Consider the following 25,011-nt stretch of genomic DNA (forward strand, 5'->3'; position numbering starts at 1 on the left):
ATAAATCATTCAATTTCTTTTTATCCATTTGCATGTGCAAGAAACAATGCGTATCTAAACAAAACCTTATTCGATCAAAATGAAGAAAAACCGCACCTTATTCGATGAAAATGAACAAAAGCTTCATCTTATTCTATAAAAATAAACAATAGCTCAGAAAAACTCTCCGCGCAACATTGTTATTTTGTTTATGTTTATATTTCGTAAAGGTTTCGCATAAACAAACTATCCGAATAGTGTTGCCGATTGACCGGCATAATATTGGATTGGTCTGCCTCACGTTCTGCTGGATATTCCATATATCGACACAAACTTGACACATCCTTCCAGACTACAGGTAGTGTTGACTATAATAAAGATGACGACAAAACCAAATATTTTTTTATCTTACTTCCTTGGTATCTTTGATTTCCTTGATTTTGGATAGATATTTTCCGATTATTTAAAAAGAATCACCTAATGTACACATGTTTTGCAGCACTTTGTATTCCTACAACACTAAATGCAAGTATTGTAAGACAGACGAGCATAAATCGATTCAGACAATGATCTGAATAGTTCGGTACAATAAAAGATGGGTATATGTTAAGACCATCTGGATGCTGCATACATCGTCACAAATTTAATTCGTTTCCTCAAAAAATTGAAGGCTTTGTGATTCTTCGAAAAAAAGTAACTGTCCAAGCAATTAGTAATCACGTCACTGATGTTCCTACTCTCCTCAGAAATATGGAACCGGCAAAAGGTAACCGGACACTAGGTTTGCACTTGCGTATGGGATGTCGATAGTAGTAAGGCATGTCTTTCAGGATATGTTCTATATAATCTCTGTTGGTATTCATGCTCTATACCACTTGTGGTTCAGGGTATATTAAATTAGTTTAGCGCAGAAAGACTTGCGGTAGACCCAGCTTGTATCTGTCCGTCTGTCTGTCCATGTACTTTTATATTCAAGCTGCAGGTACTAATTTTTGAAATATTTTGATAAAGTTTGGTACACTGACGTACTCTGGGCCAAGAATGAACCCTATTGAAAATGGTTCGGATCAGTCCACTTTTCCGGCCACTCCGAAGCAATTTTCAAAATCTTTCGCCAAAATTGGCGAAATAGTGGTATTTCGACATTCTAAATTGGTGTGAAAACTTTGGACCGGTCGAGGCAATTCTTGAACTTCCTCTTATGTAACTGTTTCTGCGAAAACTAAAGCTTTATATGGTAAAAAGGACGAATTTTCTATATTTCATGGTGAAAATTGGCGCATATTAGTAAATACATGGAGAAAAATTTTAACCATCCAGTATTCTGGGGTTCATGAAAATTAAAAGAATGTGTACTTTTTAGTGTATTATTACCAAAACGAACGAATAACGGTATTAAGCGAAGTGGTGTAGGGTATGTAATGGTCGGCATCGACAAACTATAATGTTCTTACTTGTTTTATGTAGTTTGTGATAAGTAACTCTTCACACTAATAAAAGGAAATGCCGAATAGTTAATTTCTTGATCGTCTCTAATAGTATAGGGAGCGTCAATTCTGCTAATCGGCATAACAAGTGGCCGGTATTATATCATCTTTTGCATTATGAATAGATTGCGTTGTATTGCTTATCAGGTAAAAATTACAATACTCCCATAAATTTTATTCCATTCATTGTTCGGACATTGTTGTTAACACTACTTGAATCTTAGAGGTTTCTATATAGCCATTAGGATGCCGCATAACCGTGTGGATAAGAACCGCGACTTCCAAGTCGGTGTTCATGGGTTCAAATCTCAGCACAGTTGACTACACTTGGACGTAGCTATTGCGGCTGCTTAGTCGGTAAAAGCATAAGATTTATTGATTTGGGCATACACGCGCTAGGCTGCGATCCCAGTTCCTATCTTCTTCGCTTTCCATGCTTCTTTCTGATCATCACTATATAAAACATGTACGGAACATCACCGGAATAATGCGTTCCACTAAAAAACTAAAACTAAAAAAAAACGTTAAAGCGAACATTAAGTGTTAGGGAATAAAAAAACGTAATTTTTGTTTTGTTAAATTTATAAGTATTGTTTATTTGATCAAATGCAATTTGCATTAAATTGTAACTAGTAAAATAAATAAATAAATAAATAAATAAATAAAATAACTTATTTAACTAAAAAAATTTTTTTTTTTTTTTATGTATTTACTAAAATAATTGCGATCAGAACAAAATTGTCTTTGTCGTTTTCAATAAATAAAGCTGTCTTTAATATAAGTATGTACATTAAGTGAAATACTTTTTTTTAAAACATTAAATTTTTATAATTTCTGTTTTCTTTCTTTTTGTCGGCTTTTCGAAAAAAAATTGAAGACTTTTGGCTTAATAAAGAGAAAAAATTATTCCCAAAAAAGAAAAAAAATAATGTTTAAATACTTAGGATTACGTTTTCTCGTTTTCTTTATCTGTGGAATATTCTAGTTCGATGTCTCCTTCGTCATCGATGAGGTCGCTAAATGTGTCAAAATTTTCTAATTGATCTGTATTCTCGTCACTTTGACTGCCAACAAACTGATCAATACGCTTTATTATTTGTATATGATCATTATCTTCGTGATCTTCATTATCTTCAATATCATCATCTTCATATTCCTCTTCTTCTTCGTCGGCCTTATCTGAGAAATCTTCTTCTCGATCTTCGTCTTCATAAAAATCGCTGTAATTAACATTCTCTTTCGGTTTTTTTCTCGCCTCAGGTAACTGATCGTAATCGAAAATTTGTCTCGTTTCACGAGGTAAAGTTGCAGTAGTAGTGGATACCGTAACATCTTGGTCCGCCAATATACTATTGAATCTAGTGCTAACTCTTCCTTCAATATTTGCATTAACTGGTTTCAATTTTGTTATGTCATTCTGGTAAGTCTCTGTAGTAGCTGAAGCAGAATCGGTTAAGTCATTATTCTTTAGTAAACTATCTAGAGAGGAATCTAATAAACTGAAAAAGTCTTGCATAGCATTCGGTTCCTCGTTCTTTATAGTTTTATTGAAATTTTTCGTAACTTCTAAAGCATTTGGGATCACGTTGGCTTTTACATCCCTTGGCGGCGATTTAAATTCTTTACGTTGAAATTTTGGTTCCTTGGTAGATATTGGTTTCTTCGTAGTGGATGTAGTTGTAACAATTAGTTTAGATGGATTGAAGGTTTTTGTAGCTGCATTCGTGATTACGGCACTCTTCGTAGTAGTGGGCATTCTACCCGGCTTTTGAGTTACTTTTGTGGTATATCTTGCTTTTGGAATCGTAGGCATTGTTATCGGTTTCCGTGTTGTTGTAGAGCTCATCAGCTTGGTCGGTTCCGTTCTGATGTGCAAATGTTTCACGTTAAATGTCTCGGGCGTACCTCTTTTTTCATTGGGATCTCCTCTCCTAACTACCGGTTCACGTTTGGGTATAATAGGTACAATTTTTGGTTTATGGGGATCAAGTTCGCCTTTACCATATGTTTTGACTTTCGAGTGACCTTCAATAATAAGATACATTGGACCTTGCAACGGTTTTTCGGGCTGATTGTAATGCGAGAACATAGAGTCAGTCGTCATTTTCATAGGTGCTACAGTGGGACGATGAGACAGATTACTGCTATTGGGTATTAGTAAACGTGTTGTATTTAATTTAGTTGTACTAGCTTTTGTAGGATGCGTAGTAGTAGTGGTAGCGGTGGTTCTGGCGGGTGGGCTAGTGTATCTATTAGTTGTCGTAATGTAAACAGGTGTCGTTTGCGTTGTGTTGTTACTATTGACAAAAGTGTTTGCTGTGGGCCTTATATAGGAGACAGTAGTAGTGGTTGTATCTAGGGTTGGACCTGCAATAGGCTCAAAATTTGCCTGAATTTGAGATTTTGCTGTTTCCACGTGAGAGCTGGCAACAGTGGTGGTCGAAAGCTTTTGTGTTTTAATAAACTCTTTTTGTAAAAGATCGTGAATCCAAGGTTTTCGAGAAACTGATCCGTACTTTATACTTCCGACGTGATTTTGAATGGAATTGGGAGAATGCATTTCATGATGACCAGATCCTTCGCTAGATACTGTTAAGCCTGGCCTTGCATAAACCAAATAGTTTGAAGATTCTTGCTGATGGATGTCGGGAGGGTGAGACATGTGCGGAGGGGCTACAGAGCTTAAAGATTTAACGGAATTAGTTCCATGATGCATCCAGGGCGCGGTAGCAGTAGTCGAATAATAATGTTTTGAGTATGGATTCATATGGGCTACGGGAGCTGAAGTCATAAAGCTGGGCATAGTATGACGATGTTCGCCATGTGCTGGCTTAATAGTATGAGATGTAGGCATAATGGGTGGAACTGGCGGGGGCGGCATTAAATGCGTAGGTAATTGATGAGCATAATAACTGCGCCGTATTGAGGTATATTTGGGCTGAAGTACAGGTGTCTCTCCTTTAGAATTCTTAAACGTTTGCGATGGTGTTTGATGTTGAAAAGTGTTACCTCTGAAACGATCGTCGCCGCTGATACCCAGTAAAAGTATGTCATTTTTGCTGAGATTAGCCTTTTTTAACTTAGCATCCACTATGGCTGCCGCTAATTCTTCGGTTTTTGGCAAATCTTTTTCGGTATCGGCCCAGTAACGTACTCGTTCCAATGCAGGAGGACTGTAATCAAAAGTTGGATCATTTCTTAAAGGATCGCCTCTGCCTACCGGTCGCCATTCATTGTTATCCATGCGTGGACTAAAATTACGTACTGTAAGTAAACACAATAGAAGAAAAAATAATTCAATTAAATTTACATAAATATTATGTTTAGAAAATTGCTTTTCTTTTATTACATTAGAGTGTTATAATTGCCTACACGTTGTGATACAACTGTGAAAACATTTTCCGACATCGCAAACCGACTCTTTTCAAGACAGATAATCGCGCGCCTTTAAACATTTGCTTACGTTGTTTGTTGTCGTAGTCGTCTTTCAGTCTACTTCAGTTTTTAGCTTTGCCGTAGAGCTGTCATGTGCTCTTAAGTCGAGTCGAGTGTTTTCACGTATATCATGTGTTTTGCTATCGAAGGCAGGTTGCCTTTTTTTTTCTCTACAGATGTGCTACAATCTTGAGCCTACGTTGCAATAATATAATATTTTGCCGCCGACACTTGTAATTCAATATCGCAAATCATAACTTGTTAAAGTGTTAACAAATGTTTGCCGCAGCAATTGAAAACAAACAAACGCCACCATCATCATAATAACTCATGAACAGTCTAACTTAACTCTAAGTGTAAACCAGCCGGCGAAACATCTAAACGTCATGTGGAATTGTTGCGATTAACTTATCTACAGTGGGTATAACTTAACGTTTAACTTTTATAGTCACTTATTGCTCTTAGTTATACAATGAGGTCGATTGATCGGTTTGCTTTTCTTGTGTTGCACTTTTAGACAAATTATTTTGACATGAAAATGAATGAATTTAAAAAAAAAAATTAATTTTGTTTTGCGCGTATAAAAATTTAACAGGGTAACGAGGCATATAAATACTTCTTACATCTTTGCCCGATTTGACGTGCATCTTTCAAGGAGTAAAGCAAGCAAAGCAGGCTAATCACTTTAGCCTTTAATTTTATAATTTCCGCCTTTATATTCTACATCACTTGTGGTAGAAGGGAATATTAAATTTGTGCGGATGTGTAGAACGCCCAGAATAATTTGAGAAAGGCATACCTTCTATTATATCGATTATGATTTAGAATGACTTTCTGATTCGATTCTCTTCTTTTTGAGATTTTTATTTTTGCAAAGGCATGGCCGACTTAATAAGTCTCTCGTTTGCAGTCATGAAACAATTTATATAATTCCTTAAGGAAGTTATTTAAAAAGTTGTTTAATTCTGTTTGGGGTCAGATTATCTTGTCTCTGCATCAACTGGTTTTAGAAGCTCTTTGTTTCATTCTCGCCGATGCAAGTCCGATTCAGGTGGTTTCTTCTTTTGTTTAGCTCTGCCAGAAATCCGGGTTTCCATAGGTATACAGGTGGCACAAGACCACCAAACGTGTCGCGACGTTTTACAGTGTTTCTTTTGAATATAATCAAGTCAAAATTAATTTATTGAATCTACTATGAAATGCAACAGGAGCAAATTTTACGCAATTACTTTAATATTTCTTAATCTCTTCTGTAAATATCGTTTCGCAAGTAAAAAGTTCTTATCGCCAATTGAACTCACAAACACAAATATCTTACGGAAAAATGTCGAGTGCCCGGCACAAGCGACAGATTCTGATCACAGCTTCTCTATGCGACGCTTAAATATCGAGCATATGTTTGTGAGCAGCCTTAGATCCGCAGCTATGCCATAAGATACAAGGTGTCTGTCTTCGTCAATTTGTTAAAGAACCGAACGAAGAACGATTTGATCAATCGGGACGATTTGATCGGATCAGGATGCAATCCGTATTTAAAAGTCAAATTTTTAGAATGAAAGCAAGCAAACACTTTTGACAAAGCATCGTATCGGCACAATGTTTTAGCCACAACTTTGCGCTTTGGTGAAAGCGATGTTGCAGAATAACCGATTTATGTCGGAACATATAATTCATTTCGCAAGATTTGAAGAAGTTATTTTCGCTCAAACTGGCAAATACCGGAATTTCTTCCTTTATTCCCTCCTGTAAAGTGTCACGATATAAGGAAAACAACATGAATTTTTTCCCATATTTAACATTTTCCAACAACAATTAATCATTTCACAATTTTGATAGTATTTTTGATAATCAAAGTCTCTATCTTTTTTCATTGTGTGAGTTGAGCGAAAATTTAAAAAAAAAAATGCCTGAAGTAAAGTATCTTTGTGGTTATTTTATTATTTACCGTACTTGAAACGCTTGCTACACGAATTCTAACTGATTCAACCATCGAAGCATAAAAGAAGTGATTAGCTAGCGAATTTTATTATTTTTATATATTTGCTGAAAATGAAAAATCTTTATCGTTCCCTCTAAAAAGCATTTGATTATATTTCAGTCAAACTTTAACGATTACCATAATAATTTATATACAAAATAAATATTAAATGTTATTATTTCGCCTTTAGGGTATAGCAGGAATCGACCTCTTTAGATTGATCAAATTCAAATTTTCAAAAACAAGCAGAAAAATATTTCAACCCACGACATTTGCGTTGTCATTGCCCCAAAGCGTCATAATCGCTAGCGATTTGCCTTTTGAAGTAACAACAATAGCAAGCAAAGACGAAACAAGACGGAAAGTAAAATGCGAAAACTAGACAAACATGCTTCCGAGCCAGAAGACCTGAACTTGAACTTGACAAAGTAACTGATAGATAACTTAAATATGTTGAAAGAAAATAATAATGAAAAAAAAAAAAAAAAATGTATAGATAGACTAACAAATTACGTGTGTGTATGTATATGAGGGGTTCATAAAAATTTTAACTTTATTTTAGCAATTTTACTTAGCGCTGTACGTAAGCGTCAACAGTGATGTCGATCGGTCTGCATAGTCCATTCAGCAAATAATGTTCAGGTCTTACGTTGATGATTATGAATCAAAATTTTTTATTTCGGGTTTTTTTCTTTCCTTTTTAAAACAGGAAAATTCACTTGGAAATAAATAAAAAAAATAAAAAAAATAAAAACATAAATAAATAAATAAAAAGAAAAATAAAATATTTTGCGACAAACTGGCAAAACACTAAAGCTGTGTACTGTGACAAAGACGATGGTCAATCATTCAAACTAAACAAAACACAAACACACGCATATATCGTCCGTATTTCAATGTGGACACGAACATGTATTAGTCACAGTTTTAGTCGCCTCAGCTGCTTATGTTGAAGTAAGTGCACGTGAATGACTAAGTGACTGACAAACAACATTAGTCGCCGTCATAACACACAAACGACTGGCATCAGCATCAGCAACAACATCACTATATAATCTTTATATATGAATTTATTAAGAAATAATATATGTATAAGTGCAACAAATGCAACAAACAATCACAAAAGCAACACATGTAATACTTTTATAAAGTGTGACGGTAACTGTGACGCTCTCGGTCTCACTCACAACTCAAATCAAACATACTTGCAATAACATATAGTTGATAAATTATTAGTTAAAAACCAGACAAATCGCTTTCCATTTTAATACTAAATGTTTGTGAAAAACAAAAAAATAAAAAAACAAAAAAAAAAATTGAAAATAAAACTCGTAAGAAAATTATATTTGGCAGCGATCGAATCTTTAATACCCATCATCTTTACCTTTAGAAAAAAAATGAAGAAACAAACCGAAAAGAAGAATGCAATACTAACAGGCGAGTGGACCCAGGCGACTTTTATATAGATAACAGAGGGCCCACCCAAGGGCTAAGCATGAAAATTTTTAGCGTGACATCTGTTATAATTTATGAAAATCCAAAAAAATCCAAATTTGTTTGTTATTCAAAACAGGACTGTTCTCAATTTATATTGTACTATAGGCTCGCCCTTTGACCGATTTGCTCATCTTCAGTACTAAGTTGTTTGCATGAAGACTTTCAATGTTTTTGCGAACTTGAAACTGTTATCAAAATTTCTACAAACGGCAGAAGACACAGCCGTGGCTAAATCGATTTAGAATTTGATTGTTATCAAGAATATAAGTACGTCTTAAGGCCTCTCACGCCTTCTTCAGGAGAGTGCAAACGTTTTGGCAAAATTAATATAACCGTAATTTTTCGGTGGTGGATGTGACAAAAATTTACGGCTACAAAAGAAGATTGTAAGGATTAGAATAAGATGTGATATGCTAAGACTCTTCTTCTCTAAGGTCTGCTTGCAAGATCGAAAGAAAAGGGGAAAGGAAAACGCAAAAATAAAAAAAACTACAAGAGAACGAAAAGATAATAAAAGAGAGCAAAACTGAACGGTATTGTGTCATTTGCGCCTCCTAGATGAGGCTATGGATCCAAGGGTGAAATGTAAATAGCTCGAGTTTCGCGATATTGCGATCATGTATTGGATAAGCCATCTGGCAATGAAGCATAAAACGTCTCGGTAGAAACGCGCTTCAAAACGGCATAGGTCCGAATTCTTATATCTACCACAAGAGGAATATTAGGCTTCGTAAAGGATGGTAATGTGTCGTAGACTCTGTAAATATATTTTTACAGTATTTATTTGTCAAAAGGATGGGCGCCCACAAAAACCATTTGTGAATAGTTTCTTCCCTGGAACATTTATGATGTAGTATCCCTCTTTATATATTTCGAGCTCCCCAATAAATAAATAAATAATTCTCGTTTTGGTGTTGTCCGCGCGACTGACTTTGTCCCTGCTTTTACAAGAAAATTACCAAAATCGAACTGCATTGCGACATTTTTCCGCCGTATTTTCTACTAATCACTGTTAATCATTTCTGCAATCGTCAGCTGCATGATGCAGGTAAGTAAAGCATTATGAATTTTCTTTCTCCTTGGAATTTGAATTCTTAGAAAATCGATTAATTTTCATGAGAACTCAAACCATCAAGTACGTCATCTCCTAACAACATAATTGTAGGAAGAATTTGTGGCAAGGGTTTAACGTGGGTTCCTGCCTGAAAGGCTTAACCCCATGGTGGCCCAAGCCACTTTTAAGCGTACTACGCCCCCTGGCGAGTTAGACAATCCCCACAGAGTAGGGGCCTAAACAGCACCAGAGTCCAGAACAGTTTATTGTGTATGGAACAATAAACCCCACTCTGGTCAATGGCGAGGCCTAGCTGCACTCAATTGTTCCATTTTAGCTAGGAACTCGCCAACCACAACCACCACGAGTACTCCCCGAAGGGCCGCACCCAAGCAGTCAGGACTCACAAATTGATCAACTGACTGCTTCCGCCATAAGGCTTCCACTGTGCTGTTGATCAATTACCACCATTACCCGTAGGCATCCGTGACATGTGTTCAAAAGTAAAAATAGGTAAAAGGGGAAAACTTATTCGTCATATCCCTTTTCCATTTTTGCATGTATTAATTAATTTATCAGACATTTTCTATCAATCGGCCAAAGGGAAGGCCGTCCGTCAATTCCTTTTTGCATTAATAGTATAATTCATTTATTTATTACGACTTAAGGACAAAGTCCATCATATACCCGCAGGCATACGTGGCTTTGTGAGGCGAGCTTCCTGACCCCCGTGGCTCCCAGTTTGTTTTGCAAAGCCTTATGGCATACTTTGGGCGGTTGTTAAAAACAACCGTACTTGCTTCGGATTCTCCATACTTTCCTGGTTGCCAGCACCAGTGAACTACTTTTCTTCAAGATATATAGGTCTCGGGTATTGCACTGAACATGGTAGACTAATCTAATGCACTCTACCATGCACTCGCTAGATTACTACCTTCATTGTACTTAAATACCATTCAATATATTTCCTCGGTAGTAACTAGCTATTGAGTAAGAGCTCTTCTTCCAGCCAACCCCTCCACCATCTCTCAGAAACTCGTCGCCGAGTTAGCAGCCCAAAACCTTAAACTCTTCTTAGCCGGCCGAAGCCGTTGCCCGGAGATCACCGCTGGGAGGTGAGAGTTTCGGCACATCTATGCTTCCCATCAAAGCATAGTTCATCTCCCCAAAAGGGAAGGTAAGTAAAGCATTATGAATTTTCTTTCTCCTTGGAATTTGATTTCTTAGAAAATCGATTAATTTTCATGAGAACTCAAACCATCAAGTACGTCATTTCCTAACAACATAATTGTAGGAAGAATGTACACCGTTAAAGGACTAAAAATTGCTTAGAATTGGAGGCGTTCGGTTAGGTAGACGCACAGTGCAAGGTTGTCGTTGCCCGCCGAAAAAGGTACATACATGTGGTATGAGGGTATGTTAAGTTGTTAAGCGGACTTACTCTACACCCAAGAAGGACTTGAGATAGACTCACTTTTTATTATGTTTGTCCATCTATCTATCAATTTTTGAGATATTCCGATGAAGTTTGGTACAATGACGTCTGTTGGCCCAAGCCGAAACACTGTTGAAAATGGTTTGGTTTGGACCACTTTTGCGATCACTTCCGGTGAAAGGTGTTATTATTTTGAAAAGTTGATATGTTAGGGTGGTGTAAAGTATTTAATGGCGCGTCATGGCCCACTATACTGTTTTTACTTGTTTAATATTATTTTTATGGAAATTCGTAAAAGCATCCTTTCTTTGACATCACATTTTTTAAGGGGAAGTGTGCCAAATGTAATGAAAGTTAATAGAACAATAATTGAACACTGCCCGCAATGCAGTGATACAATAACTTGTGCGGACGTATGTAAGACCGGGAAGGCCTTGAGATAAGCCCATCTGTCACTATATTAATCGATTCAGAAATACTTTCTGAATTGATCTAACGTTGCCTGTCCCTCTGTTCGCCTTGTTTCCTTTTCTACAACCTACAGGCTTTGAGATGTTTTAATGACATTTGAGACGCCGGCTTGTTAACATCCAAAGATGAGCTCTATTGAAAATAGTTCGAATCGCACACCTTTTCGACCACTTCCCATATAATAACTCATTTTGTAAAGTCGTTATATGAATAGCTGCGGTACGATGTGAGATGCGTTGGTCATATCTCATTATAGTGTTTTCACTTGTCCTTTACATAAATTCGAAAAGATTGAGAATTTTAAGTCTTATAAGAAATTTAAAGGATTCGTTGAGTGACTAGAAGTGAATAGAATGACTTGAGATTATGCGTTAACCGATACCATTGCAGCCATGTACGAAATACTATATGATAGCTATTAAAGGACTTGGTCTAAACAGAAGGAACGTTTGCAACACCCAGGACGAAACTTCAGCTGCTCTCCTAGAGTAAAGCTGTTCCCGGGGACACATATTAAGTTATCAGCTTGAAACTTGGGAAATGCATGCTGATTGGTATTAAAAATTTATCAAATTGCTCGAAGGACGTGTCGTACAACATGAACTCATAGAGCACTTCTGTTTTCCAAGGCAATAATTTTTTATACTTATATTAAGATGAGATTTGTGAGTATAAAAAAGTCGACCACAGGCGAATATAATTCTTTTACCTAATCGTGTTTTAAGATTGCGCTTATTTTCGAATAACTACAGATATGCTTCATGGCCGATTACATCCATTTTCAAAGTTAATGTTCAGACTTGCTGTAATGATGTATGGGCCGCATTTTACTTTCCAAATAGACGTTTGTGATTATGAGAGCTTCAGCAACGAATGGACAACCGGACAGATGGGCACAGAATCGCAAAATCTTACACTGATTGATAGCATGCTGGCGACGTAATTGAAAGGCACCTTTTTTTTGATTAGTCCATGGAAGAAGTTATAACAAATGCTCACATTCCTTAAATGTAGGAAAGGCCCCTGATTTTGTATAAGTGTACACTACGCGGTGATTCATGCATACGTCTAGATGTATGTGTATGTATGTTTGAAGTAAGAACTCATTCAACTTTTCTAATAAAGTTAAGTGCAGTTCTGCATTTTGTTTCTGACATAACACATCCATAGTAATTTGAAACTAAAAAAGTTGAAAATTTGGATTTATTAGAAAATGTTTTCGCGTATGACAAAATCATTTATGTCAAAAAAAAAAATAAACATACAAATGCTTAAGTAAACACTCACCACTCACCGCGTTTTCAATTTTTCGTATATTTGTATATATGTATGAGTTTTTTTTCCCAAAATCAGTTAAACAAAACGAAAGTGGTTTTGTTATCTTTTGCAATTATGCAAGGATTGTTTTTTATATTTCAAACATAAATATATATATATATATATATATATGCATATATAAATATACATCTCATGGTTATATGGTATATGCATGTACTTCATCACCATTGCTTGTGTGTCTTGTCTGCTTGTGTGTTAATACATTTGTTTTTTTCCTTTTTTTTTTTGTCTTCGTGCACATCGACACGAGCAGTGTATAAATTCGTTAGTCTCAAATTAAACATTTTATGCGACTCCGATCAAAATTTTACAAATAACATTTAGACCGATGCTCATGTACCGAAAACGCATGCATGTATTCACAAACATAGATACCTAAATTGATATAGGTATGTATGCATCTGTAAAGTCGTGATTATTGCCATCATTTCAGCAAATATGATTATTGGTTGACGGGGTCGGTCAGTCTTTACTGGCTCATGCAGACAGTATAATCGCAATTTTTATGGTCATCACTTTTCAACTCAACTGCCCGTCCTGACTGACTGGTCGAAGCTGAGACTGAGTCTGAGACTGAGGCTGCGCTTGAGACTGAAACTGAGACTGACGAAACGATTGCCTGCTTTGTCTCGTTGTTGGAATTCACATTCAAGCTCATAAAATACAAGCAACAACTGCTGCTTTATTTGTCTTCATCATATCGTTGCTGTTGCTTTGCTGTTACCGTTGCCTTTGCCGTTGTCGTTTGTTTTTGCCCGTTTGTTAATTCAAATTGTCAAGTGTCGGGTTATGTGCAGTAATGGATATGTCTGTATGTATGTATGTATGTATGTATGCATATATATATATATATATATGTGTAGATATATCAGAGCATACGAGACAGTGTAATCTTTATGCAATTTAAATTGCGTCTTTGCAATCTTGCAAATGATTTCCAAATCAATTGCGAGTAGCCGCTAAAAAATCTCAAGTTTTTTTTTTTTTTTTTTGCAGATATTGTAGAAAATCGCTAAATAAAGAAAGCATTCAAGCGGCATATGATGTACAGTATTTTTAATGTGACTCTGTTAAACAGTTTATTACTATGATATATCAGCTGGGTGGGCTTCTTAAACGCGTCTACGACTTCCACTTTGCACTCTCAATTCGATTCAGATAATTAAGTTTTCTTACGGATTAATGAAACTGCTTTTCTTTTTTTTTTGTTTCTTATTTCCATCGGTAAAGAGTAAGGAGCATTTAATTTGAAAAATTTTGGAAAATTTCATGAGAAAAGATTTTCTATTGCATTGTGTTTGAAGATATTAATGGCGCGGCAGTAAACCCATCATGTAGTGCACAAAGGGAATCCATACAAGTTAAACTTTATACCACGCAAAAGTGGCACTCATCTCAGTTCGACATTTGATTGGCTAAAGTAATTCACGGATAGCACGTGTAAGCAAACATCCTCCATAGCATTACTTAGCCGCATCCTGATGCTGCAAATTCCGATGGAAAATAGACACTGCTCTGCAGAAAACTTAGGCCAATAATTACGGATGGCGATGCTAGACTACAGAGAACACTCTCTCACATCATCTTTGTATGCTCGCAATTCGGCCATAAGGCCATATACAAAGAGAGACATGCACAATGACATACAAATGTAGGATGACTGAGGAAGTAAAATTGGTATTGCTTTCTACAAATTTGTTAATTAAACTTTGAATAAAAAATGAAATTGTTACTAAGGGACGTGGGTGGCCGCGTAGACAAGGGATTTTGGCTCAAGAACTCAAGAACTCAATGATTATGCTTTCAAATACCAAGCGCTGTAGAGTTTCAGAGTAGAATTTATAATGGAATATGGCCCACTATTAAATACCCTGGACGATTTCGGTCAATACAGACATTTATGTAATAACTTCTCAAATTAGGCGATCAAGAAAATGGTCCAATCCTAGCCAAGTTCAATAGTTTTCGTCTCAAAAAGTACGATCTCTAGATTGAACACAAAAAATCAGGCGGATAGATGGACAGACAGACAGATAAACTTAGATTGATTAAGCAAGCGATTGTGAATCAATTGACATAAATGAAGGGGTGGATCTGATTGTTCTGTACATTCGTACAAGCTCCCACATCTTTCTCGCACGCAAGCCGCATAGACTCTATGAAAATTTGTTACCTGCATTTCAAAACATTGTCATGAATAAAATTATGTTCGCCCATAGTCGGCCACTACCTTTATCTCATAAAAGGCTTAAAAAACGAAACACCTGACTTCTCATACCCCGTTACATTGAGGTAGGAAGAAGGACAGATGCGGATCTTTTTTTCCCAATTTTTATCGGATATACGCGAAGATTTTTCAGTTGATGGAAAATGAATAAAAAATCTGGAAAGCGAAAGTATTGTCAGTTTGAATATGGATCAAATATGCAACCCTAGCTTGCGGGCAAGAGCTTCCAATATTTCTTAAAATTTGAAGACGTAATTTTGTTTATTATTGCGAGCGCGTAAGTGGCTTAGATGGAGTGACGGACAGACGTACAGGCTTCAATCGATTGAGAAATTCTTTTTGATCAAGAACGCATGTACTTCAAGGGGTGTATTTTTTTTAATTTTTCCATTCATTCAACGGCAAATACTCCCGCAAAGATCTCAAGTCTTCTTCCGTTACTGGCAAGCAAATTATTACAGACATTACGCAAACGGAAATGCTTTATGTCTACAATACTGATTGATGATATATTAAGTCTACCAGAAAAATCTTCTCGTTCCCACTGGTCGGATATCATTTTCTTCATTTGCGTAATCAAAGCGATTTTGCTCTAATATAATCTCGACAGCATTTTCGTGAATCAAAACTGATCGCAAAGACCGTGGCTTATCAGACAGATGGAACTCATCTATTTGAAATGTTTCGAACCATCTGCATGTTCTATTAGAAAACGTAGCTTCAATTTTCTTCTGCTTAGAATTCGTACAAAATACATTGATGTAAGTGAACTTTATCGCTAACCATGGCTACACGATCACATACCACTTACTAATGGCATAAACAGCATAAACCATTTACTAGGTCCGTATGTATATACATTCAGTCATAAAAAGAGGGCGTCAAATATGCATCAAACAAATATGCGCGTACTTATTGAAACTTTTTCTAACGGGAACGAACTTTCCGGTAGCTCTTATGTATATATTCCATCTGATGTTTGAAGCATCCTTCCGAGTTATGCAAATGTTTTAACAAAATGAATATACGCTCATCCCTCATTGGTGGACTGCCAAGATGGCAATTGCTTCAGTCCTAGATTTTTGTACGTAACAGAGTTAGCGGTTAACTGTCTTCTCGAAATTCGACTTTTCTTTCAAAAGAAAGAAATTCTAATATAAATCAATTATGATTTCACGAAAATATAACTAACGAATAAATTATTACCGTTTCATATATTGTTTATTTATGAGCAAATGTACTAAAAAAAAAAAAATAAAAAAAATAAATGAGACCTGGGAGCTTTGTTTTTTATGATTCTTACTGTCATTCGTAATTTTATGTTTTTATTTACTCGCAAGCATGCGTTATGTACGTTAATAGTATTCTCTTACCAGTTACATCTTGCATTGATATATTGTTTTCTTCTTGCTGATGTTGCTGTTGTTGCTGTTGGTGTAGTTGTTGCGACTGTTGTTGTTGAGTTTGTTTTTGTGTGGCCGTCGCATGGTGAGCCCATGTCGTTGTATTGTCGACCAAGAAAAATGCCACAAAAAAAAGTCGCAACCATTGTATCGTAATAAAATTCAATTTGTTGCGATCGAGAATCATTGCTGTCAGGGGATCTGTAAATAAACAAAAAAAAAAAATAAATAAATAAAAGAAGAAAAATTGGATAAAATGTTATGTTAATGATTTTTCATTTTATTGCCTTTTTAGTGCTAAGCATTAGTTCGAATGATGATTTTATTGTTTTTCACATTTCGAAGTAGGGACAACTTATTTCAAATCTTGCCCATATAAATTTCTGATTCATTCAAATATAAAAATATTAAAATAAAATTAACAATTTTTTTTTTTATCCTCACTATGAGCTTATATTGAAAAGAAATCACTCTTTAACAAATGATGATTACATTTTATCATTTAATTTATCGCCTTGTGATAAATGACGTACTTGTGATCATGTATATAATAGGGCTTCGATCATAAAGTAAAACAAATTATGTGCTAAATATATTAATATACTTTATTGGGTGTATGAGTGTGAAGGGAGCTGAAGGCGTATTAATCAAAAATTTTAAGAACTACTTTGTTCATTGTTGTTTTGTCCAATAAGACATGTTACTTTTGTTTGGAGGCTTGCAGAGAGGGTTGCTTGGAGGGATCGTTTAAACGAAAAATAAGTCATTTGTTCAAAACGCGTTTTATTCGAAAGGAGTAAGGGGCGAGGTTATATAGTGTAGGACTGCAAATATTTCCTAAACGTGTTTTGCTATACGAAGTGGAACGTCTCCATATTAAAGTTTTACGATATCATCACTTTTGACTTTAAAAAAGGGCGCAATTTAGCTAGAGCGGGAAGAATTAATAAATAAGATTTACGCTGTCGTCCGCCATGACGGATTATATACACAGTTGATAGTTCGGCAAAAAAAACAGAAAACTTTGGCACATCCACCATACAGTGCGGCGACTGTCCACCGACCTCCATCGGAAAGAAGCCTTGCAATGGTGGCCGTTATTTTCACATGACCGTTATTTATTTATTTTTTTTATTTAATCACGAGTAATCATGACGAGGTTTTCTATGCGTCGAATACAGCGATGGTCAGTAAGAAATGAGGAAAGAGAAAAAAAATGCCCGCAGTTGAGCATTTGCTTTAGTTATGACCAAAGTAAACTACACCGCATTTGAAATTTGAACCCGCGAACATCGACTTGCGGGTCGCAATGCTTACCTACTCTACTATTTATACAGATTTCAGAAAATTAATAGGAAAAATATTAGGAAAAATATATCGATTTTTTAGCGATTTCTCATCTTTTGCCTATTTAGGGCGGGGCTCATAATAGACCAGGCTTTACTTATTTTTCAACACCGTCTTAATAAACGATTGACGGGGTTTTTTTTTTCAAATTTCAACATCGTTTCTGAAGTATTGCGACCGCTCCAATTCTATAAAGATCCCAAGATAAATTGGTTTGAAAGCTGGCTTTTTTCTCCGTTGTTTCTCATTTTTTTTTTTTCGTTTCATTTTCTCATCTTGTATCTTCCGTATTTGCCGCCTCCTGGTTTGATTGTTTAGTCGATTATCCAACAATTATTTATAATGAAGACATAAGTGCCGTTAAATTGACAAATAATGCTTGAAATTAAATCATAAATAAATGTTAATTATCCATTTAAAATTACCGATTTGCCAGTTGAGAGGCTTTTAATTTCGCATATTACAAAATTTATTACAACTGTCAGTTGGCAGCCGAAGTCATAAATCAAGCAAATACAGAAAAAGAAAGCATTCGCAACACGTTCGCATGATATCTGCAATCGTATATATATATAAGTATATATACATTGCAACAAATTTTCAAATCATAAGGAATAAAAAAAAAAAATCGAGTTATGTTTATTTTAGCAGTTATATGTATATATATCTTCTTCCTCTTTCCCAGTGCATGTATGTACATATGCACTTATCGTCAATAAATTAAGAGAAATAAAAAAGAGAAAAAAAAATATCACAAAAATTTTAACCTCAAAGAAAAAAAGCCGGCGTAAGAAAAAAAAAAAAAAAAAAAAAAAAAAAAAAAAAAACAAATTTCACTTTCATGTAAATGAAATGGAAATAAAGAAGAAGTCCGAAATGTTATAAAGGAAATCAAAAACACACGCGCATACACACAGGCACATTCATATGCCCACATGCACCACATGTATTGAATTCATTTCATCTGATTCTTTTGGCTTAAGAAGAAATCCCTTAGGATATATACACACACACACATATATATATATATATATATATATGTGCGTGTGTGTGTGTTTGTGTGCGTGAGAACAGTACAAAGAAATATAAATTCATGTATAAAGTAAGCAGAGCAAAAAAAAAAAAAAGAAAAGAAAATAGCAACAAAGCTCATATACTTGAGCAACAATTGTCAAAAATTGCCGAAATTAAAATAACAAAAGAGCCCACCCATAACAACGCACCCAACAGACAACAACAAACTGGCCATGGTTATCCAACATACGTTTACATGCTCATACCACCATCGCTTATGCGCACATGCGAACAATGCCTGTTAAGTCTGCGCAAATCATTTCGTGTAAAAGAAGATGTATTTAATGATATTGTGTCTCAATTGTGCGAGCATACTGTGTGCTTTCTGGCCGCTTTTGAGCTTTTCATGCATTATATTGTGTGCAATACGTGCTACATACGGTCAACATTATAAATGCGTACGTCTTTATGTATACACGCATATATATATATATATATATATATACATTTGTTTATCCATTGTAAGTTTAAGTTTCATGGGATTTTCTTTTCTTGACCGCACAATTTAAATTGTAAATAAACGCCTCACTGATCTCGTAAGCTCAATGATTTTTGCAATTTTTTTTTTTTTTTTTTTTTTTTTTTTATTTTTTTTTGTTACCCATGTATGATATCTTCGATATTTTTATGGTTAATTGTATTTCTGTTTTTGCTTTTTTGTCTGCAACGACAGTGGCGGTGTGGTATGTAAACTGAGAGTGAATGCGTTAAAGACCACCCATTAAAAAAATTTAATATTGGGTTATTAAAGGTAAATTTGTTGTTGTGGTTACAAGAAAAAACTGGCATTAATTATTGTAATAAAACAAGTGAGAAAGTTATAGAGGTTATGCGGTAATATTTGTTTTTTTTTTTTTTTATTTTGCAATAAAATTTTCTTTTATATCATAGCATAAGGAAAATTATTTGGAAATTTTCTTTTCCTAGGAGCTTACGTCTAACATTATGTAAATGCAAATATTATTAATTTTACGCATAAACCCCGTAGGGAAAAAATGAAAATCCAAATTGCTTTTCTCATATCGTAATTGCGACTGGTCTCTAAGTTTATAGCCCGTCGCCAATGAGACTTTCTTAAACGGATATAGTCGCCGATATCGCTAGAGTTAAGCTGACTGGAACTGGGAGTTCCACCTGAAGATTAGCAATCGAGTTTCGCTTCCGCCTTTTTTTTTTAAGTAGAAATTGCGAGCACAATTTTTTTGATAACATTACTTGGACTTTAGCCTAAAAATTCTAAAACGATATGACAAACGAAAACAATTTAGTGCGCCATATCCCATAAAGTTATTCATATAACGACTTTTCGGAATAAGGCGTTGTGCAGAAAAGAGCCGAAAGAGTGCTACGATGCAAACGAAACTCAAAGCTTTCGTCTTTGGGTCAAAATGCGTCAATATATCAAATTTCATCAAAATATCTCAAAATTATGACCTCCAGGCTGAACACAAGGAAATAACGCGAATACACGGGCAGAGGGTTAGACAAGTTCAGATCGACTCAGAACCTCTGCCAATGTTATATGTTAATCTCTTCTGTGTGTAACTTACATCCGCGCAAACTTAACATAAGCTTGCACCACAACCTTTGCACGGTAAATTTATGAAGCAATTTAAGAGAGCACTTGGGCTATAAGAACCTTAAGGTAACGAATAGAACTTTTTTCACATGCTTTATAGCAGGCTTGTGTGGAGTACAGAGCAAGTGGAGATGCTTGAAGTACAAGTTTTTATTTGCAAATTTCATATGAAAATGCGTGCCACTTCAGGGCCTCATATGCAATAGGGAGAAAGACACGTGCTCGACCAGTATTGCTTCGTATATGTGTGACGTGCTTGAATGCTTGAAATACACGATTTGGCCAAAATGTATTCAGCGAAATATGTTCAGCGATTAAATAAATGAAATTGGAACGTTTCGTCCTACTTTTTGCGTGACTGTTCATCTTGCGAGCGTTTTTGGCGGGATTCATATGAATTATACAGTTAAAAGATTAGAGACATGGGCAAGCATAACCGAATTTTTTTGACCACCGTGTGGATTACCCACATAATAAGTACAAATACAAAACAGGCCAGAGGCCAGAGGCCAGAAAAGCTTTGCATTTGTCACAGCCCACAGTTGTTCTAAGCCAAAAAAAATAATCATCACGCGTGTGTGAATCTTTCATAATAGGTAAAATTCTACTGCCTACTGTCGAACTGTTCATGCAGTGCTCCTTTTCTGCCATTTTTGTGCAAATGCTGTAGCATCAAGCAAAAAATAAATGTGAAAATGTTTATCGATACAGCCGCCGAGCAACGAGCAGAGAGGTCCGGAAGGTTTATTTAGCACTAAAGACGTGTCCTTCGACTGATTTGGACCATTGTCAATAGCAACCTGCGTAGGAGAACCTCCAACGAAGGCAACATCTTTGTTTTTTCCGAACAGGAGAATGTGTAACAAACGCATTTAATAACGGACGGACAGACATGCACGGATCGATTCAACATTTTAAAGTAGAGAAAAATACATGTAATGGGTGATATAAAAGATCGCCGCAGATTTTTCCCACTTGGCAGCACTTTGGCGTTGACGTCTATATATCGGGCGACACTCACATGATTGTCCCAAACGAACATGTGCTTAAAGACTGAAAGCTAACGCATAATTTTGTAATACTCTGCTCGCGTAAAAAGTTATATTGATTTTAAAATGAACGAAATATCTGAAGAAATATATATATAAATACACTATTTGATGTTTTCTTACTATAAAAAAAGGTAAAACATGGTGAAACATTTATTAAGTGTACGGTGAGAATGATTTGAGTGAACAAAGTACCTAGGAGTGGTTTGCTCGACTCTGTTTCGGAAATTTCGATGTCATAGATGCCACGCATTCTGTCAAACTGTGAGGAAATAGCGGAGACAGCAAACGTCAACCACATGATAGCTTGGAATCATTTGGAAAGAGCAGCCTAAAGCACAAAAAGAGAAGTGAAGCACAAAAGAAGATCAAAAAAACACGGAAATCTTTTATATCACCCTTTACAAATATATACAATTTCCAGATCTCTGAACCCTCTCCCCGGGTTTTGCACACGTTCTGATAAGATGAATATAACTCCCATCTTTCGAGGGTGGATATAAAAAGATGTTTTACCATCGTGTTGCGACTTGTAATGAAAAATGGGAAAGGTATGACCTGAATTGAACTATAAAAAATCATGGTCAACGATCAACATTGATGTCGAAAGCGCACTACGTACACTACTAAAATTAGACCATATATTCTGCTTTTCATGCGTTCATCAGGGGGAAATGTATTATAAGCTAAGGTAGCAAGTAAAGTAGTAAGTAAAGGTAACAGAGCAACGATGGCCAATACTTCAAGTGACAATCAAATTTTATTAAAAAACTTTCCCAAAATTTTTAATTTCGCAAATAGCTATCTCTGTTGATTTCTTAAGTCCCGGCTCGATAAGTTCTAATAATATTGGTTCCAGAAAAAATTCAAAGTACAAGTTGTTGAGTTCAAAGAGAATGGATTAGTAATTAACGAAACGGAGAGTGACATCCGTTAAACTAAGTGCTCACAGAGAGCACGTCCTCTTCGGTACTTCTCTAGGCTCTTCTTGCGGCACACTTGCTTATACTTTGAAGTGAATCGCACTTTTTCGATGCAGTCCCTTCCAATGTGGTCTCTTATTGATAGCTCTCTCAATTGAAAGGGTATATACGATCTGCGGGCTAATTAAGCCTCTCTTACGTCCGGTTTTCGAGAAGTTGTTCCTCCTTCTCTCCAATAAGATTCACTATAACTACTTTTAATATATCGCTTACAATTATACCTTGACAATTTACAATATTCAAGTAAAAGCGTTTAGCTTTTCAACAAAAAAGTGTACCTCAACTAAGACTTATTTGTCTTTTACCTCGAAGTATGAATAATATATGAGCCTTCGTAAGTTAAAACTTTTTTGGGTTATTGCCTTGAGTTGCTAGTTGTTATGATGATGGCTGTTTTTGACACCATATTTCATGTTGCAAGCAATCTGCACAAAATTTCATCATGGTTTTCCATTATTTTTAAAATATTTGTGGTTGTGTGTTGCGTGAATGGATTTATTTTGCATTTTGCATTGGCAAAGAAAAATATTTCAAATCAATTTCAATTTTTCATCGTAAGCTTTGCATGAGTGCTGACAATGTCGTCATAAAAAGTTTACATTGATATGTGGTGGGCGTGCAAAACCAATCTTTTATTTATGAATTGTGTACTTGAAATTGCATTATTTGTACTAACACTAATACCTAAGAAAATGAATTTATTTAATAAGTCTAGTGGATAGACACACGATTACGATGTCTTACGGCTATTATGTCTTTTCAATTTAATTTTTAATTTAATTTCTTTTTATACAAATCACCAGAGGTTGTCTGTGGTAAGCATTCTCTTGGTCGCAAAACTTAAGATAACATATCATCCTCAAATTAGGCGAAAGCGTTGACATGTTTTGCAGTTGGGTAATGCTAATGAGTCGAGTCGAAGAACACCTCTTGTTTCGGTCGTTCTTCGTAACTACTTATAAACTACAATGATAAAGACTTTCCACGTTCGTTCTATGGCTGCTCGTATACTATGTGTGTGTGTGTGTGCCTGTCAGCGGCAATCGCTCTCCCGACTGTAAAAATTGATATATGATAGCAGCATTGATCGTTCTTGCAGATACCTTGGTATTAAAAATGGGCCAAATCGGTCTAAAGACACCTGTGTAATGTAACGTAACGTAAACTGGCAACGCTTCTGCCTTCTGGGATCTTCGCTCCTTACTCATACATACCATGAATAAACGATAAATATTTTCACGTGTAATCTACATCTAAAATGGAAAAAATTAGCCACGCCCATTCTGCACGAAGAGTGTGGAAACTTAGTTTTGTACTTTGCTTCTAATCTTTTTTAAGGCAACTGTTTTGGTTCGCTGGGCCGCAGATAGGGGCAGACATTTGTAGCAGATAAATGTCAACCTGTGCCGTAAAAGCTTAACCTCAACTTGATGGCTATGCCATATTCAGCCACAGCCAAGCATAAATTTCTTACCTATGCGATTTCATTTAACTAAATTTTATTGCGTTTTTATATCCATCCCCGAAGGATGGGGATATATTCGTATTTCGTTCGTTAAGAAGCTTGTAACAATTAGAAGAAAGCTTTAGACTTTCACCTCATAAAGTACATACACTTTTGACCAACTGAGAAACTCTGAATCGATGTGGACCTCTCCGTCCGTACGCTATCTGTCTGTGTATCCGTTTATCGGGCCCCTCGGCTTTCGAAAGCAAAAAATGTAGGATTTTGCTCACTACTCATAACCTATACCGTATGCAATGATGAAAATTTCCAGACATATTCTATTGAGTGATCTTACAAGAACGTTGCAAAAATGGGAAAAAGTTATCCATAACTATCCAGTCTTTTTGGACTATTGAGTTTTTTTTTTGTTTTTCTTCTATATTTTACTAAAAAGGAAGGCCGCGGGTATAAAAAATTCGACCGCATTCGAATTCAATTTTTTTACTTATTTATTTTATATTTATTTCTACTTTATTTTTACATAAATGTGTTTCACTTTTATTATCGAAAAGTTTTTATGTGTTTATCTGTAATAACATATCCATGGATATATTATTATTGTTGTTTACTTGCTTGCTTGTTTATTGTTTGTTTAAGTGTGCATGTATATATATATATGTCGTTTAAAGTATTTAACTAGACATTTTTCATCTTTCACTTAAAGCGAAGATGACATTCTTTAAATGAAATTAACTAACTCGCTAACACTCTCCATTATAGTCATTTATTGTTGGCTCTTTGTTAGTCTTTTAGACAACCACAAGACATGGCAAAGCCATGTTTATATATAATCACACTTGAAGTTATTAATACCGTTACTAACAAGCGTACATTGCGGTTATCATCGCAATTGTTTTTCTTTTTTTTGTTACCCTCTTAGTGAATAATGTTTAAATCTTATTTCCGAAGAATGTTAAGAGCTTTTTTTTTCCACTTCTTTAAAGAGTACGATGCACGAACGTATAAGTCATTTTCCCGAATTCACAGATGAAAAACTAATCATAGCATGAAAATGCATTTTTTATACATGCTTGTATAATTTATTATGACGGCACAGCAGCTATAACTTTAACTTACCCTAATTCTAAACGGATTGATTTTAAATTTAGCTTGTATCTTCTAGCATTCGACCTTCAAAATTTTCATAAAAAAAAATTAAAAACAAAAG

At 35.4% G+C, this 25,011-nt stretch overlaps 1 protein-coding gene across 2 annotated transcripts in view; it reads right to left on the reverse strand.

Moving 5' to 3' along the window:
- Positions 1-2,373: 2,373 nt before the first annotated feature.
- LOC119633872 overlaps positions 2,374-25,011 on the reverse strand; it is a 25,613-nt gene continuing 2,975 nt past the window's right edge. For both annotated transcript variants that reach the window (XM_038027675.1, XM_038027676.1), the window contains 2 exons: positions 16,275-16,505; positions 2,374-4,730 (listed from right to left, as the gene is read on the reverse strand). In XM_038027675.1, coding sequence (XP_037883603.1) covers positions 2,413-4,730; positions 16,275-16,491 — 2,535 coding nt within the window. In that variant the 5' untranslated portion in view covers positions 16,492-16,505 and the 3' untranslated portion in view covers positions 2,374-2,412. The remainder of the gene's footprint in view (positions 4,731-16,274; positions 16,506-25,011) is intronic.

The sequence above is a fragment of the Glossina fuscipes genome, unplaced genomic scaffold (genome assembly GCF_014805625.2).
Source record: "Glossina fuscipes isolate IAEA_lab_2018 unplaced genomic scaffold, Yale_Gfus_2 2, whole genome shotgun sequence".
Classification (NCBI taxonomy): domain Eukaryota; kingdom Metazoa; phylum Arthropoda; class Insecta; order Diptera; family Glossinidae; genus Glossina; species Glossina fuscipes.